This window comes from Mixophyes fleayi, chromosome 8, assembly GCF_038048845.1.
Source record: "Mixophyes fleayi isolate aMixFle1 chromosome 8, aMixFle1.hap1, whole genome shotgun sequence".
Classification (NCBI taxonomy): Eukaryota; Metazoa; Chordata; class Amphibia; order Anura; family Limnodynastidae; genus Mixophyes; species Mixophyes fleayi.
The window spans coordinates 128,854,438-128,871,090 of NC_134409.1; the positions used below are offsets into that span (position 1 = coordinate 128,854,438).

General features: G+C 43.5%; 1 protein-coding gene across 5 annotated transcripts in view; it reads left to right on the plus strand.

The window, feature by feature from the left end:
- Positions 1 to 16,653, plus strand: part of SETD5 (SET domain containing 5) — a 67,684-nt gene that overhangs the window by 35,321 nt on the left and 15,710 nt on the right. For 4 of the 5 annotated variants that reach the window (XM_075183484.1, XM_075183485.1, XM_075183487.1 and 1 more), the window contains 13 exons: positions 3,322 to 3,505; positions 5,427 to 5,532; positions 6,546 to 6,760; positions 6,961 to 7,019; positions 7,320 to 7,507; positions 7,955 to 7,993; positions 9,422 to 9,664; positions 9,818 to 9,966; positions 10,597 to 10,714; positions 11,527 to 11,636; positions 11,902 to 12,151; positions 12,810 to 12,887; positions 13,247 to 13,516. In XM_075183484.1, the coding sequence (XP_075039585.1) occupies positions 3,435 to 3,505; positions 5,427 to 5,532; positions 6,546 to 6,760; positions 6,961 to 7,019; positions 7,320 to 7,507; positions 7,955 to 7,993; positions 9,422 to 9,664; positions 9,818 to 9,966; positions 10,597 to 10,714; positions 11,527 to 11,636; positions 11,902 to 12,151; positions 12,810 to 12,887; positions 13,247 to 13,516 (1,896 nt within the window). In that variant the 5' untranslated portion in view covers positions 3,322 to 3,434. The remainder of the gene's footprint in view (positions 1 to 3,321; positions 3,506 to 5,426; positions 5,533 to 6,545; positions 6,761 to 6,960; positions 7,020 to 7,319; positions 7,508 to 7,954; positions 7,994 to 9,421; positions 9,665 to 9,817; positions 9,967 to 10,596; positions 10,715 to 11,526; positions 11,637 to 11,901; positions 12,152 to 12,809; positions 12,888 to 13,246; positions 13,517 to 16,653) is intronic. The other variant, XM_075183488.1, reaches the window with a different exon arrangement.

Below are 16,653 nucleotides of genomic sequence, written 5' to 3' on the forward strand. Positions count from 1 at the left end.
TGAGATTGGTGCAAATGGAACAGTGAACACATAACTTGGGCTCTGGCCTCTCCGGGACACAATGTACAATGCAGAGAGGGTGTAACACACATACATGTTAGTACCTGAAGCCTGTGGCTCCCCCCCAATCTTGCCTAATCAAACCAAAGATTATCACAAAATATCCATGTGACGAGCAGGGACCCCTAGATTCCTGTGGGCAAAGCGGTTTATTGATTTACAGTTGTAAAAAATGTGCGTCCTGCTGATTTTGAACGTGTTCCTGTTTTCTCCATGTGATTTATTCCCCTCGCACCTCATTGGGTTGTGATATTGTTATATTATAAGCAAATGTGCATATTTGTTCGCATTGTGTGAGGTTACCAAAAGCCAGTTGTCATTTTTGATGCATATGGAAGCTTGTGGAAGCATTGGCAATGTTACCCCCAGCTTCTATTTCCTATTTCCTGGGTGCTCCACCCGGCTGTTTTAACTTGCCACCCAGCTCTTGGAGTTCTATTATAATAGAAAATACCATTGTTTCTCCTATTAGAACAAGCACTATGTGAGTCCTACAGCCAGCAGTGTGTGTGAGACCACTGACCACCAGTCCTGGCAGATGTGAGCAATAACCTCCAACAACTACCCCCACCCGGCTACTTCTTAATGCCGATCCGGCTTGCAAAATTTTCTGGGGAGAACACTGATCAGACTATATTTCTGTTACTATATCTCGTATACACTGATTTCTACTGTTCAATTTTAAAATGCTTTTAAACGTGCCTTGCTCTACTTTTAAGAGTAATTCTAAAATTGCCTAAGCCACTAGCTGTCCTTGCCAGTTTAAGTATAGGCAGAAATTTGCCGCTGGAAGGTACACACCCATAGAGTGCTGACGTGTGCATTGTGAATGGACCTCAGTGTAATGGTTAGTGGATCAATATGAAAACCATACTGCCCATGTCTGATAGACCAATAATTCATCAAGCTGTTCAGGGGCCAGTGTGCAAGTAAGGACCGTACAGTCTGCCTAGTATGGCCAGCACGTTGGCTCAGTGGTTAGCACTTCTGCCTCACAGCTCTGGGGTCATGAGTTTGATTCCTGACCATGGCCTTATCTGTGTGAACTTTTGTATGTTCTCCCTATGTTTGCGTGGGTTTCTTGCTGGTGCACCGGTTTCCTCCCACACTCCTAAAATACTGGTAGGTTAATAGGCTGCAATTAAATTAACCTTAGTCTCTTGGCCTGTGTGAGTGTGTGATAGGAAATTTAGACTGTAATCTCCAATTGGGCAGGGACTGATGTGCATGACACTTACTCTCTGTACAGTGCTGCGAAATTGGTGGCGCTATCTAAATAAATGGTGGTGATGATAATAGTCTGAACACTGATGAATGAATTGGAGGGCAATACTTCATGGCTATATTACAAACACCCGTGGGTATGCACCCTTACACACATCGGAGTATGAATTCCAGCTAAAGTGCAGTTTGAGCTCCTTGCTACCAATTGTAAGGACCTGAGTTTTTTTTCTATAGCAGCTGCAGTAAGAACTGTATTCCTTCTCTTTGCTGTCACTCCCATCTATTGTATGGTAATTTATCCGGCCTCTCTGGCTAATGGGTCGGCCTCGTGATAACAATGGGAGCTGAGTCATGGAGGGGGGTGTCTGTAGGCTGTACATATTGACAGATCATGTTGCCCTCGTTTCTTCATAACAGTTACGGTAATCCCATGTTGTCACCCAGAACCAGCGCTGTTAAATAGCAGTTTGCATTCAATCCATCCATCCCTGGGAAGGGACTGTGTGATTAGTGAGGAATAGTCTCTGATAGCTATAGGTTCGCCATGAATGTTATGTGCACTTTTAAGTTGCTGCACTGTGTTATGATTCTGAAGGAGAAGCAAAGGTTGAAATAAAGGGGATGCTGGGTAGTGGATAAAGGAATAAACACCTGGGTAAATGAGAAAAGAGAGGGCTTCAATGCAGGAGTGGCTCATGCATTAATCACAACATCCCAGTACGATCATGTGGCTTATATTTGTGAGGCAACCTCAGTAATGTTGAAGGAGGGGTGATTGTTGGGGCAAGCTTGGCAGGAGCTTCAGTGATCAAGACAGCTCAACTTGCTAATGTTTCATAAGCCACTATGTCTAAGGTGATGTCGGCATGGAGCGTAACAAAAATAAATCAGCAAAAGTCAACGGTGAGTGTTAGCCCAGACTCCAAGATCCATGCGTTAGTTCCTAGTGCCAGGCAAAGCAGAGAGATCAATTAACTGCAAATTTTCACAAGCGGCCAGTGTCTGGCAGGTACTTCACAGAGCTGGATGTTATAGTCTGGTTACAGTGCCTAAACTATTACACCACGTCAATCCATGTTTGTGATCTCAGTGGTGCAATGACTACCGAACAGTGCAGGAAGGTGATATGAATATCAAATGGATCCTTCACTGTGTTCCAGGCAAACCGTGATACCAACTTGGGTTGTTCTACAGCCCTGAGTGCCTGTTTCCAACAGTAAGGTATTCTGGTGGTCTGTAATACTGTGGGCTGCATATTCCTGGCATGGTTTGTGTGCAAGCCTTCCGTTACAAAGGGTTGACCTTGCCAATCACTATTTTATGGCACGGAGTGATCATCTTCACCCCATGTTGCAGCATTTCTTGCCTGATGGGAAAGGGATCTTCTAGGATGACAATGCCCCATCCTCCACGCATGTGGTCACCCGCTATTTTCATAGCCATGGCCCCGATGTTATCCATATGTTTTGGTCTCCTCCGTCACCTGATATGAATCCAGTTCAGCATGTGTGGGCTATTCTGGAACGTTTTCCACAATCAGCCAGGCATCCGTTAAGTGACTGTTGTGGAGGAATGATGCTGCAACCTCCCTGCATGATTCCACAGCACAGACTGGTCATTCTGGCCGCACGTGGTGACCATACACCTTAGATGAACACAAGTTTGTTTTGTCCATCAGTATAGGCTTTGTGTGTTGTTGTGGCCAGCCACTGAGGGCCACACTTTCATTTAAATCTGTTAAATATTAAATACTCGCCCACAATGTGGCTCCGGTCCCTGATCCCTCGTGGTATAAAGGGCAGAAGGGGAATATAAAGTAAACAGTTGAAACAAGTCTTAAATGCAATAAAAAAAAAGCAGCGATACATTGTGTTACCTATTTGTGTGTGTTGTTGATCATGATTGAATTTCCTGTAATCTTTCCCACACACAAAGGAGCAAAAAAATATTTAAGATAAGCTTATGGCTGAAAGTGATTTATTCTATACACACCACGTAGTCGCACATCATATAACCCTCTGTCCCTTCTCTCCATAGGTTTCCTCATGTCCGTGAAGTGTCTCTCGTGGTTTTGCGGCTCCCCGCCATCGGTGCGGTCAGTCGCTGCAACTCCGACCCCGTGATTCTCTCCGACCGCAGTGCCGGACGTCATGAGCATTGTAATCCCTCTGGGAGTTACCACACCAGATACATCTTACTCAGATATGGCCGCCGGATCAGAGTAAGTCCGCCGCTGCCCCTGCTCCTTTAATGTGAGGCCGGTATATGTGATAGCACTAATTAGATAACAATGTATGTGTAGCTGTCTGCACTGTAAGCTGTTCTACTTTTATTGTCTTTGGTTTAATTAGTGAAAATTGTAGTTGATTGTTATGAGTCCGTCTTCCATTAATAGAGAACCTGGATGTCTGTGGTTTTACATTTTAAAACCCCCTAATTGTATTCAAACCTATGTTTGACCGCTCATGGTGGAAGCCACCATATTGTTAGCAAGGCCATTATTCGCCCTTCCAGTCCTCTAGGAGCTGTTGACATCACAGAGGCATGGGGGAGTGTCTTGTGGGTTGCTTCGGGCTTCATGTGTTATAGGGATCTTAGATTAAGCAGCACACAGGAACACCCCCATGCCTCTGTGATGTTGGACTTTGGGAAACGACAGTATGCAGCATCAGGAGGGTTGAGCGTTGCCGATGCACTGCATAGCTCTGCCATAGAACTAGGAAACAGCTTGACGCTGCTGGCTGAGGATGTTAATACCGGTTCAGCGTGAAGTAGGCAAGCAACCGTTGCACCAGTTTCATTGTATAAACATAAACGAAAATGTCACTCAAAAATATTAACAGCACAGAAAGATATAAATGTATCGTTGGTTGTTAAAATTCACAGTTTCAACCCCTCTGGGGAATTTTGGCAAATGTCCGTGCGGCTGATTGTGTGCATTATATATAGGGAACAACTGAATCAGTCTGACTGTTTTTTTTTATCTCTGTTTCACTGCAAATGTTTCCTTTTATGGTGGGGAAGTGTTATCTTGCAGTAGGTAGTCTGCCAGAATATTCCTTTTTTTTTTTTTTATTGCATTTTGATATTTCTTTTTTTTTGTATTCTAAACAAGAGTACATCTCACGATTTCTAAGAATGAACCTTCTGCTGGGAGATCTATTTCTCATTCCCTATAGGATAAGGGCTGTGCCTAATCTTGCCAAAATCTTATGATGATAGGGTGCCACCTACTGGCCGATATTAGCCTTTCCTCTTTAGTATTTTTATTATGCTGTTTCTGAACAGGAGGCAGGGCAAAATTATTATGTTAATACCCCAGAAGATGATGATGATAAAACGTGTGTAATCTGTTTTGTAGTCTATAAACTGATTGTTGGTTTCCTCTTGCAACATAGCAGCCTGTGTTTTCCATTTAAATAATAAAATATTTAATATTATAATGTTGTTTCATAGGCCCACCACATCATGTTGCAGTTAATCCTTTGACATCACAGCAGCTGATGAGGGGATCAGTAGACCCCAACCAATCTGCCGGGCTTGTTTGCTTCCTTCTCCTTTCAGTCGTCATCAGACCTTTTGTCTGTGCTACGATTTGTTAATTATGCGACTTTAGACACTGAGGTGGGAATTCAGTTGCGGCCTGCACGTTATTACCGTTATTACGGTAGTTTCAACGCCGGCTTTTTGCTTGCAGCCCCCTGAGTTAAAATTACAGTAATATCGGTAATCACTTTAAAGCCGCGCTAATTCGGGGGGAATTGAATTCACCTCTGAAGGTTTGATGTCCTGTTTCTAAACTTCCCTCTCAGATATAGCCCTACTCTTGACATCGTTTTTAAGGATGGCGGTGTCGTGCGGAAACTTTTATCAGCCAATAACTCCACTGCATCTGTGCAGCATATGTCATATCCGTAGACATTAGATAAGTCTACCACTGACATCTGACTGTGAAAGCTGCATCAGGTCTAATTATTACCATATTTGTTATCTGCGGATACATCATTGCCAATGTGTAAATGTAATGTTAGCAGTCTGTGCAGCGTGGAGGCCCCAGTACACTGGTCAGGAACAGCGTTATGATAATGTAGAGGATTCTGTATCATAGTGCATCATGGTGGTGGTTGTGTTTTCTCCCATAGTCCTGAATCAGTTGAAGCCAGTCCAGCAGTTAGCGGAAAGACCGTCTATGCAACTCACAGTTATCCAGGCAGCCAGAGCCACGGATACCGGGGTCTGCCCTATGCAGTAAGTACAGTGCGTTACTTCACATATGATCCTAACCGTTGCATTACTGTCCCAGCTTCTGTAGGTCTCTTCTTTTAGTATCCGCATGATCTCACATCCTCAGCACAGAATCTGTCATCTGCTGCTGTGACTAGGACTCACATGGTATGTGGATGACTCTAGTTGTTTAGGCTGTATTATCTCAGCACAGGAGGAACCTGGTTATTATCCTATGTGGTGTTTGGGAAGAAGCCTCACATGCTTCACAGGCTTCTGAAAAGTCTGGAATCCCTCCGTGGGCTGTCCAGTCCGTGGACTGTCTCCCCCCAGTTTATAGGTGTTCAGCCTATATCCACGCATCCCAGGGTATTGCAGAAATGACAATTCTGTGGGAGGCAGTGACCTGTCCACTTGTGTGATTGCATCAGTGAGCACACCGCTATCTATCACGGGCAGTGTCAGGAAGGGACATGTTAGTAAGCAGGAAGTCACGGACTGAGTAATACTGGGCACCAGTACAGCGGAGGGATGTGTGGCCCCTGTCACAGTGATGTGGAAAGATTGTGTTCTCAAATACAACTTTATTTGAAGCTTATATATTTGACCTGTTATGTAATAGTTTGTAACCAGTCAAACACTATTTTAGACACTCTTTGTTTTGTTATATAAAGTCCGTTTTTTATGTACATAAAAATATGGGGGTTGGGGGGGTTACCTTTAATTCCAGGAGAACATCGGTCTGCTTACAGGTATAACTTTTCGTAGAAAATTAAACCCTCATACTGGATCTCTGTGTCCATACCTGGGACGGTGATACTGACAGCCTGTAGTGCCACTAACTCACCTAATTTATAGACTGTTCCTGACCACGTATCTCACTCTTTATGACATAATTATCAGCAGTGGCCGACAAGAAGAAAAGGGCACCTCCAGGGATGTGGGATACATCCAGCAGTTTCAGTGTTGCCGGAATCCTTTATATTTATAGACAAAAACAGACTTTGCATTGTTAAAATCTGTCACCCACTTTACAGGATCACAATTATGGAGCCCCACCACCACCCACACCCCCTGCATCGCCTCCTGTCCAGGCCATCATACCCCGTGCAGAGCTCAACGGCATTCACTCCCCGGAGGAGGAGGAGAACTCCGGGGATAGCGAGAGCTCCTCTGAAGCCGAAGGAATCCCCAACTGGTGTCACTGCAGCAACTCAGCCGACGGCTTTCTGATCAAATGTGAGAAATGCAGGTGGGTTTGCTTTCCTGACACCCTTTATTTACCCCTTCTGTGATGGCCCATAGCACAGCAGATTGAATAAACACTGCTGGAAATAGCCTGTTCCACATGTTGGTAAACGTAACGGTTGGCACAGGCTTGCCCAAGCCGCCACGTCTGTACGGCACAATTTTTACTTGCCTGTTCGTTTTACCTGCGTTTAATTTCTATAGGACCATGAACAGAGGAAAAGTTATCCAGCTGAATCGTCGGAAGCAAGACAATGTCTCCGGTAAGTCTGTTATTGTCATGTATAGGAAGGATTACGCTGACTGCAGTGTGATTCATCATCATCATCATCATCATCATCATCTATATATATTATATATTATTTCTTTATGGGGTTAGACATAGAGCATGTGGTATATAAACCCCCTATTTGTGCCTGTTTATCTATTAGTCAATCTTACATAAGCCAACCCAACCTGTGAATAGATGTTATTATGACATTGCAGGCTTTGTATTAGCTTAGATATGGCATCTGTTACTATGCAACTAGAACGCTAAGATGCCTCATCTGTGCTGTATATAGGAGGCGAGAGCAGTGCTACTGAGAGCTGGGACGAGGAGCTGTCCCCGTCCACCGTGCTCTATACAGCCACCCAGCATACACCGACCAGCATTACCCTCACCGTCAACAGGGTCCGAAGAAGTAAGCCGAAAAAGAGGAAGAAAAGCACAGAGAAAGCCCGCAACGCTCCCAAGGCCAAAAAAATAAAGGTAGGGAAATACGTTCATGCTGCAGTATCCTCCTTGTGCAGTATAAGTGAGGGCTTAAGCGGAGATGGTTGGAATTTAGGCTACAAGTAATTAAGAGTCTTCCGTGTCACGCATTAGTGTGAATAATACATTAGAGTTTGTTTATGCTCAAGGTCACCTGATCATTGTTCTGTTCAGTGTGTTGTAGTTGTATCATCTTGTATCCTTGACTGAAGTCTCATTGTGTATAGAACGGATCTTGTAATTCCCTCTAAGCACTATTTGTTGTTGAGCAGTAAAACAGTTACCCAATAGCATTGATTTTTACAGTAGATGTCTCACAGTGCTTGTGATAAAACCTATGCGTTAGGATACCAGAACCTCAGCTGTGTGCCTGCAAGTGATCATTGCCAGATAGAAGTGTTTATCTTTTCCGTAGTCTGATTGCTGTTTCTGTTGTTTGCACAGGCATTTAGGGAAGGTTCTCGCAAGTCCTTGCGCATGAAGGTGAGTTTGTTTTTTTTACCCTTGACAATCCTTAAAGTGTATCAGTCCCTTATGCACAGTGGAGGCAGCCATGTTTGTGGGCTTAACCAGTAACCACAGGATAGCAGCCTATCGTGTCACTAGGAAGCGCTGTCACTTATTTCCTAGTGAATGGATAGGCTGAGCTGGTTCATCTCACCAAATGTCTCCCTCTTTTTAGGTAACAGTTACACTTTAAGCACTCTGTCACTGTATAAAAATGGCAGGCGCCTGTTCACCAAGTATGATTTGCCTTTTAAAGTTGGGTGTTGGCTGCGGCTGCTTTAACCTTTATTTTATGTCACTTCAGACGGTTTGTATGTAAGGTTGTAATAGATCGTGGTGCGGGGTGGTGGGTCACCTCCATCTCTAAGCTCCAAGTTGCAACTTCAAGTTTTCATCAGACTTGTGCATCACGTTATGTAAAAGGTGTCTGCGAAGACCCCACAGTGTCGTGTTGGCCAAATAAAAGAATGGTCAATGTTTGCTGCACACTTAGGGGCATATTCAATTAGCTTTTGGATTCGCGGTAACGCGCGTTACCGCGAAAAGTGCGCGTTCTTGTGGGTATTACGGTACCGCATTAACGCGGATTTTCGTTCGCAACCCTATGGGCTGCGAACGAAAATCCACGTTATTGCGGTACCGTGTATTACGTTTCGCGGCTGTTCCGGCGCGTTACCGCGAATCCAAAAGCTAATTGAATATGCCCCTTAGTGTTAGATATACTAAAGCGCTGGGCTATGTGGTTATTGAGTCTAGTATGCTCTACAAAACACGGTTTCCTCCATCTAATAATGCTATAAAAAGTGATACTGATCTGATTGTAGCCATGGAACACTTTGGGTGGTCCTACTGATCGATGTCTAGGAAAACTGGAGAACCCCTTCCTAGATCTCGGTCATCAGGACCTCTCAGATAAGTATCACTTTTTGCTGCTCGCTTGTTGTGTTCACCATCCCAGCATTTATTATCTAGGCTGAATTAACAGCACTGTGATTGCAGCCAGGGCAAAAAAATAAAATTAAATAATTGATCCCCACAGTAAGTGTTGTGCGGACAAACTTGCGCATGAGCAGCTCTTGTCTAACTTTGGCCCATTATGCATCGGTGTATATGAGTTATTACTGTCGGTGTGTACGTGTCTGTGCTAACAACGTGTTAACAGTAGAAATACATTAACTCTTTACAGCTGCCCTGGCTTCATTCACTATATTAAAATACATCGCAGACGTAGGTGGAAACCTACGTCTCTGTGTTACGATTTCTTTTCACATTATCCCAAAAGATTCAGTTTACAACAAACCAAATGTGATATCTTGTTGATTACTGTTCAGTCCTTCATAAAGTCAGTGCTGAAAGTTGTTCTATTAGCCTGTGCAGCTGACGGTCACTGATTGCATCCTGCAGAATTCACCTTCCGACGCTCACAACTTGGACGAGAACACCACGGAGGGCTGGGAGAACCGGATCCGGCTTTGGACCGACCAGTATGAAGAGGCGTTTACAAACCAGTACAGTGCGGACATGCAACAACTGCTGGAACGGCAAGTTCGCTCCAGCAAGGAGCTGGTTGGCAAATCGGCACTGCCTGAAACCGTAAAGAAAGCAGAGCTGTCGTGTAACAACACCGTTGTGGGCTCTCAGATGCAGGTATGAAGACAGAACGTGGCTTCACAACATTTGTAGCTATAAATTGCAGCAAAAATTCATTTTATTGGAGTTAGAGAAGGGAAAATGTGTATCTTTTATGTAGCTGTATCCTTTATTTAGCTTATAGCGTTTACTTATATTTCATTCTTGCAGTTTCAGCTGGGAAGAGTGGCACGTGTGCAAAAGCATCGTAAGATCTTGCGCGCCGCCAAGGACTTGCCCTTAAATACTCTTGTAATTGAGTACCGGGGCAAAGTCATGTTACGGCAACAGTTCGAAGTCAATGGGCACTTCTTCAAAAAGTAAGTGTGTAGCGTTTATACACCTCCCTCTGCTGGCACAGCTTCTTTCTTTCTTCATGGTAAACACTTTACTAAAAGTATTAAATATGCCCTTTAGTTAAAGACACTATCCTAGTTAGCAGTATATAGATTTTGGAAGGGATATTTGTTCCCTATAGAGGCCTCATTTGTTTTTCCACTGAACGGTTTGTGCGGATATCAACGGATTACAGGCAAAGATCCGCTATGAGGTGTTAAAGCGTTTAGATCATTTTGTATATTTTGAATTGCGGTTTAGAACTTCTGGTATACAGCAGATTAATAATAAGTTAGGGTATTTATCTTGTAAGATAACGTAATGTAAATGGTTGCGGTGTGTGTCTTGTGCATTCATCAATTTATTGTTTAATGTTTTTACTAACTGAGATTCTTTGTAAAGCCAATGATTTTAAAATTAGACTTATTGTCTTCTGGGACTATATACTGATCTAATAACCAGCGGAGCTTGATGACTAACATTGTATTCACTTAACGTATAGCTATAGGAGCATAGCATAGCACCTGTTAAAATTACACAATCCTCCGTGTACAGCAGGAGGTGCAGAGCTGCTTTCTATCCAGAAATAAAATGTTTTTATATTGTCTCCCCAGACCCTACCCCTTTGTGCTGTTCTACTCCAAATTTAACGGTCTGGAAATGTGCGTGGACGCGCGGACCTTCGGTAATGATGCCAGGTTTATCAGACGTTCTTGCACGCCCAATGCCGAGGTAAACTCAGACCTGTTGCGTATGTGACTAGTGATAGTGTTTCTTTGCTGGGGATATGTACAGCCTGGGTGCTGCCATCAGTGACAGTGGATAGATGGTGTAGCCTTTTAAATTGCAGCAAAAACAGGTTTATTATGGGAATAGCGAGCATTTAATTGTACCTTCTTCCCGTGAGGGCAGCCATCGTGTGCACTGAGCAAATATTCTTGAATGCAACTGTGCCACAAGTATTGGTGATGTCTCTAGTTTTTAGTCAGTTGGTAGTAATAATATTGGTTGAGTACATAATATTTGTGCCTATCCTGTTTATGTCGCAGATACCACAAAATTGATATTGCAGGGAGCATATTTTTGTGAATTAGTCTCTAGGGTTTATCAGCATAGTCTTGATCCCCACTCATCTGTGTGTTCTCCATTTGCAAGTGGCCCAGAGAGAACAACCTGGAGCCAGTCAGATCATTGTAACATTCACAGCAGCACAGAGGAGATGAGTGTGCTTACCTTGTAGGATGCAGGAGAGTGGTGGCAGCAGGAAGCCACAGACTGAGAGTTATATAGTGAAAGGAGCAGGGTCCCCAGCAGCACAGAGTATATCAGGAGATGAGTGATGTGTTAGTGAGGACAGGGCTGCATGTGACAGGGGCAGTGACATGATGTGAGGAGGGGAATGGAGGCAGCAGGAAGCCACAGACTGAGTTATATAGTGGAAGGAGCAGGAGCACAGAATAGTGTTGAGGCGTCTGCCGATAAGGTAAAATATTTGTGTGATGGGTTTAGCAGCGATATCTGACAGTGCTGATTGCTTTATCCAGGTGCGTCACGTGATTGCGGACGGGATGGTTCATCTCTGCATTTATGCTGTTGCTGCTATTGCAAAAGACACTGAGGTCACCATTGCCTTTGACTATGATTACAGTAACTGGTAAGTGCGAGTTTGCCGTTTTTTAAATGTTATCCCTCAGTTGTTCAGTCATTTATTTTACACCTATTGTACAGAAGGATTTCATTGGATGAACTTACAAATACATAGACGCACATTCTTTTTGTTTCCTGTTATACTTGTGTAATTACTAACATATACTATACTATTATAAATTGATGTGTGTGCCTGTAGATGGTAAATGATTACACTCTGCACTGTTAGTTTGGTAGAGGAGTGATTCCTCCGTCTGTTTTGCTCCTTACAGTAATTATAAGGTAGACTGCGCGTGTCACAAAGGGAACCGGAACTGTCCCGTTCAGAAGCGCAATCCCAACTCCGCGGACCTGCCGCCTCCTGCCCCCCCTGCTCTGTCCATTGGAGCAGAGACGAGGCACCGGAAAGCCCGGAGGAGGGAGTTGGAACAGCAGGGTTACGTGGTGGACGAGAGCGCCAGTCACCAGGCCGATGAACCCGCTGAGGCTCCCGTCGCGGATGTGGTAACCGCTGACCATGAGGTACATCTTTATAGCATATATTGGTTACAGTTACTTATCTCTAATTGTAAGTAACCTCCTCAGTGTCTACGTGTGTGTGTGTCTGGTGGCGTTATATGACTGCCCGGGGGAGTATTCTACATAGTTTCTCTAGACTGAGAACACCTGGGAACAGAGAGAGAGGAGCAGGAGATATAATCACCATTGCACCTCCCATAGTTTTCTGAATTGGTTAAGCACAGACCACGGTAACTTCCATGTATAGTTGACGTATTGCACTTTAATGGTGAGATATTGAGTGGATTGTTCCTATTAGTGTGAGCAGGATTTGTTCAGATTTAAAGGTCTTCACTTACATCGAACTATAATGTCCAAATGTGCACCAGTCTGCAGACATCGGAGAGTGACATTTTTGGGGTTACGTAATGGCCGTGAGAATTCAGACTATCAATTCGCTATAAAATAAAGGTGATTATTGCTGGTCCTTAGTGAATTGATAGGTTACATTCTCATGAATGTCCAGCCTGCAGTACAGCTGACTTTATGGTATGTAGGCGTCAGGTATTCTTTAATAATAATTTAAATGACATTGTCTTTGCGTTGTCCCTTTAGTCTCTCTCGCTATGTGTTTTTACAGTGTTGTAAATAAATCTAACAGAGACCTGTTCTCTCGCCACAGGCCGACGGTGACATTGCAGATAAACGGGAAGATACTAAAGAGGAGGAGGAGGTGGGAACCACGCCTCGGACTAGAAGGGTGCGCTGTCCCCTCTTCTTGGTTTTTGGGTTTTTTTTGGGTTTTTTTGTGCACCGCTCAGTTGGAGTTTTAGATCCACCAGAGTTGTCCAAGTATTTCCACAAAGACCCAGCATTTATCTTCTTACTGGTTATAAGCTAGACTATTGTGTTTAAAAGTCATAACATAATGAGCTAAACTTTACATAGTTATTAATGCTTATTAATGACCAAAATGCTGCCAAGAGCGATACAACGGTTTCCTTGTATACATCTTTCTTTTAGCTTGCTAAACATCTCCATTCTATTATTGTGTACAACAGGTTAGGGTTGGGTTCCACACGCAAATCAACTTGACAATAATTACTGTTGTTCTTGCAGTCGAGAGAAGAAAAGAAAGTGGATCTGCCCCTGCAGACGTTAGACAGCTTGGAGAAAAGGAGACGGCGCAGGGAACAGCCGGTCGAACAACCTCCCGCTGATCCCGAGGTCCCTCCTGCTTCTGCTGCTGCTGCTGCGGATGTCCAGCCAGTGGTAGAACCTGCACCCCAAGCTGATGCTTCAGAGCCAGAATCCGAAAGTCCCGCGTTGGCAGAACCCGCCGGCAATCCCACACAGGGGGTGAACACCCGAAGATCGTCACAGGCACTGGTGAGGAGATGCGCGGTGTGGTGCAGAAGTGTTTTACGTGGTAGAACTTAGAATGGGTTAACAAGACCAGTCTGCCGCACCATTTCATGGGAGTAGATCATATCTCTTCAGCCCATGCCCTCTGAAGACCGTTAAACGTTCGGCATGTATTCAATGTCTGTTCTTTGAGACACCATTTAAAACATTGTACAACCATTTTCTATGCAGTGTCTTCGAGGAGCCAAATTCCACTTTACTTGGATGTCACTGCTAAACGTCTTCTAATGGTATGAAGTTTTCTCACAGTTCTGTCGAAATAAAGACGTACAGTTGATTCATGGGAAACATCCGCTTAACTTCTGTTTTCCAAACTCTGTCGAATATTCCCATTGTGTCCGTCTATGTTGGGCAGATTGAGGCGTTAAAGTAGGGATAACATATTAACCCAGTGGATTCCAAACTTTTTCAGTTCAAGGCACCCTCAGGGCCTCCATAATTTTTTTCAAGGCCCCCCTAAGCCAAAATAATTACTAAGTAGTCCCCCGCCTTGCTTACCACTGGCCCTGGCCGAGGCACCCCAGGGAGTCTAGGCGCACAATTTGGGAACCATTGCATTAACCTTTACAGTTTAAGGTTAGTTTTTCAGCAGCTCTACAACTTTTTATATATGTCTTACATCTTTACTAAACTAGGGACTTAAAATATTTTAATTGTTTATCTGCTTGGTTTCCATTTTTGGTATTTAATAGGCGTCACAATTCCATAGTATTTAGTGAGTTATAGATACAATGATGGGGGGGGACGGGGGGAGGACATATCGTCCACTTTATTATAAGGTTATATTTTGAGTCTTTTTTATTGTGTATTGTATTTTGTGTTTAAATGCATTCTTTATAGTAAGTATTGCACTGTTCACAATTTATTCATGCAAAATTCCAAACGCAAGGATAACTTCTGCCAATTTCAGTTAAGATTCAGTACGTAACATGCGTTATTATTTGATGTCATTATTTCTCTTGCTTGTAAGTTGTAACACCTCTATGCCAGCACCACTGAGAGATTGGCAACAGCCATATATGGGACAGGAAGAAGGTTAAATTGCCCCTCACTCTCCTCCTCCATACTACAGAGAATTCCTGGTCCCTTTCAGTGGGTGGGAGTAGAGGTTTCTCCTAAGACTTTTTTTTTTTTGTTAGGGGGTTGGGGAGTCCTAGATGTAATCCCCCTTCTTATGGGTACAGAGGCCCCATCTCCAATTTGACCTTAACCTGTCTCTGGCCAACATGAACAATGCAGGTAAGTGGCTGTGGGTGGTTTCTCACTCTGGGTCCAGGTTTCCGTCGGCTCCATCTGAGTCTCGTAGGTTGTGGGTGTCTGCCAGGACGTTACCTCGCTCTACCGCAACCTCTAGTTATTGCGCCACTTGGGTTCTGGGGAGACAGGACACCGTAAGATGACTAAAGTCCTGGCTGTGACTTTCAGGCATTCATGACTTCATTGAACCGCGGCAGACGGGAGTTCCGGTGCTTTGCATCTCTATGGGGCTAAAGAGTGTGTAGAACATTTCTACTATTTTCTCAGGTCTTTGGGACGCTGCTTTGGAGTGTGGTGGATGTGGGTAGATTTCAGACTCTTCCTTAAATAAACAAAACACTTTCACTCTTGTACTGAGCAGGTGACTAGTGATTTAATTAATGAAATGTCCTCCTCCTCCTTCCAATTCAGACCAGGGAGCTTCCGCAATAGAAAGGAAGCCGAAACGGAGGAAGATGACGAGATTGGAGGGGAAGATTCCTCATCTTCATATGGAAAAGGGAGAAGTTTATTTTCTTGGGGGAAGACACTGATGAACTTTTACAAGTGATGAGAGATACTATAGATATAGAGGAGATGTTTGGAATCTAGGAATAAGAGGGTATTTCCATATCATAGAACTGACAATATTTTAATAAAAATGAATTAAAAAATCTCAAAGAAACTTTTTAATGCCTAAATACTCAAAAAGAATGTGACAAGAAAGACTGCAAAACATTTGATTACTGTCCAGGTATAGATGTGCCTATTAATATGGGGATCCTTAAAGACTCAATGGATAAGAAAGCAAACGGGTACTTACAAACAGCCCAGGCAAGCATCTACTATTGCTCTGCAGATGTGTCTGGATTTATAAGAAAGACATCTGAAAATGAGGCTCCTCAAAAAGACGGTGGATTATATACGTGACGCCTAAGCCGAACCGGTGATCATTACTGTAAAAGCAGTGGCCCCCCAAATATGTCTAGATTCCGGGTGAGGTGATGCACAATCCAAATCTAGACTCCATACTATACCCTTTGAGGGAGAGGTCAGCATTGGGAGATATATTGGGAAAGTGGTAAATGAGAAGATTGACTTCCTCATGGAGAAGAATCTAATGTTTGTTTTGAAGATCAAAAAAGGCAGAAAAAGAGCTCAAGAAAAAATAATTTGCAGATAACAATATCAAAAACGCAAAAGTATCGGCTTCCTCTTCACTATAATGCTGATGCAGGGCGAATGTAGAGACAGCAGTGATGTCAGAGGTCCATAGGTGAAGGTTTATGTTGTTTGTCTTCCATTGGCGGGATATTCCCACCAAATCAGAGGATGATGCAAACCAGAGATTTTCCAGAACCAAGATTTCTGCCTATACCCAAACAACTTTCCACTGTACTCCAGAATGCCATGGAGAAAACCATTCAAGATCTTAATCACAGTGCCACCATCAAGTCCTTTGCTCCTGCAGTCTAGAGTATTTCCTAAAATATAAACCAAAACACACAAGACAACAAAAAATCAGAGCGATGATCATCCTGCAAATACCTGTGTGAATTGCAAGAAATAAAGTGTAGTCATTAGATTTAACAATAAATTTGTTGAACAAAGATTCTATTATTGTCGTGTTATATATGCAGGACACTTACTATCATGTCCAAATCCTGTCTGCCAAACGTTCCGGAGAGTTGCACTATCCCTGGGTTCAACCATTGACGCGTTTGCACTTTTTTGGTGCCATTCTTTGTGCTTTTACTCACGCCAAGGATTTTGATGAAGATTACGTTGGAGGTAACGGCTCACAGTAAATCCTGCCCATCCCTTATCTGGATGATTTATTTATTGCAGCAGACGGGCCGATCAGC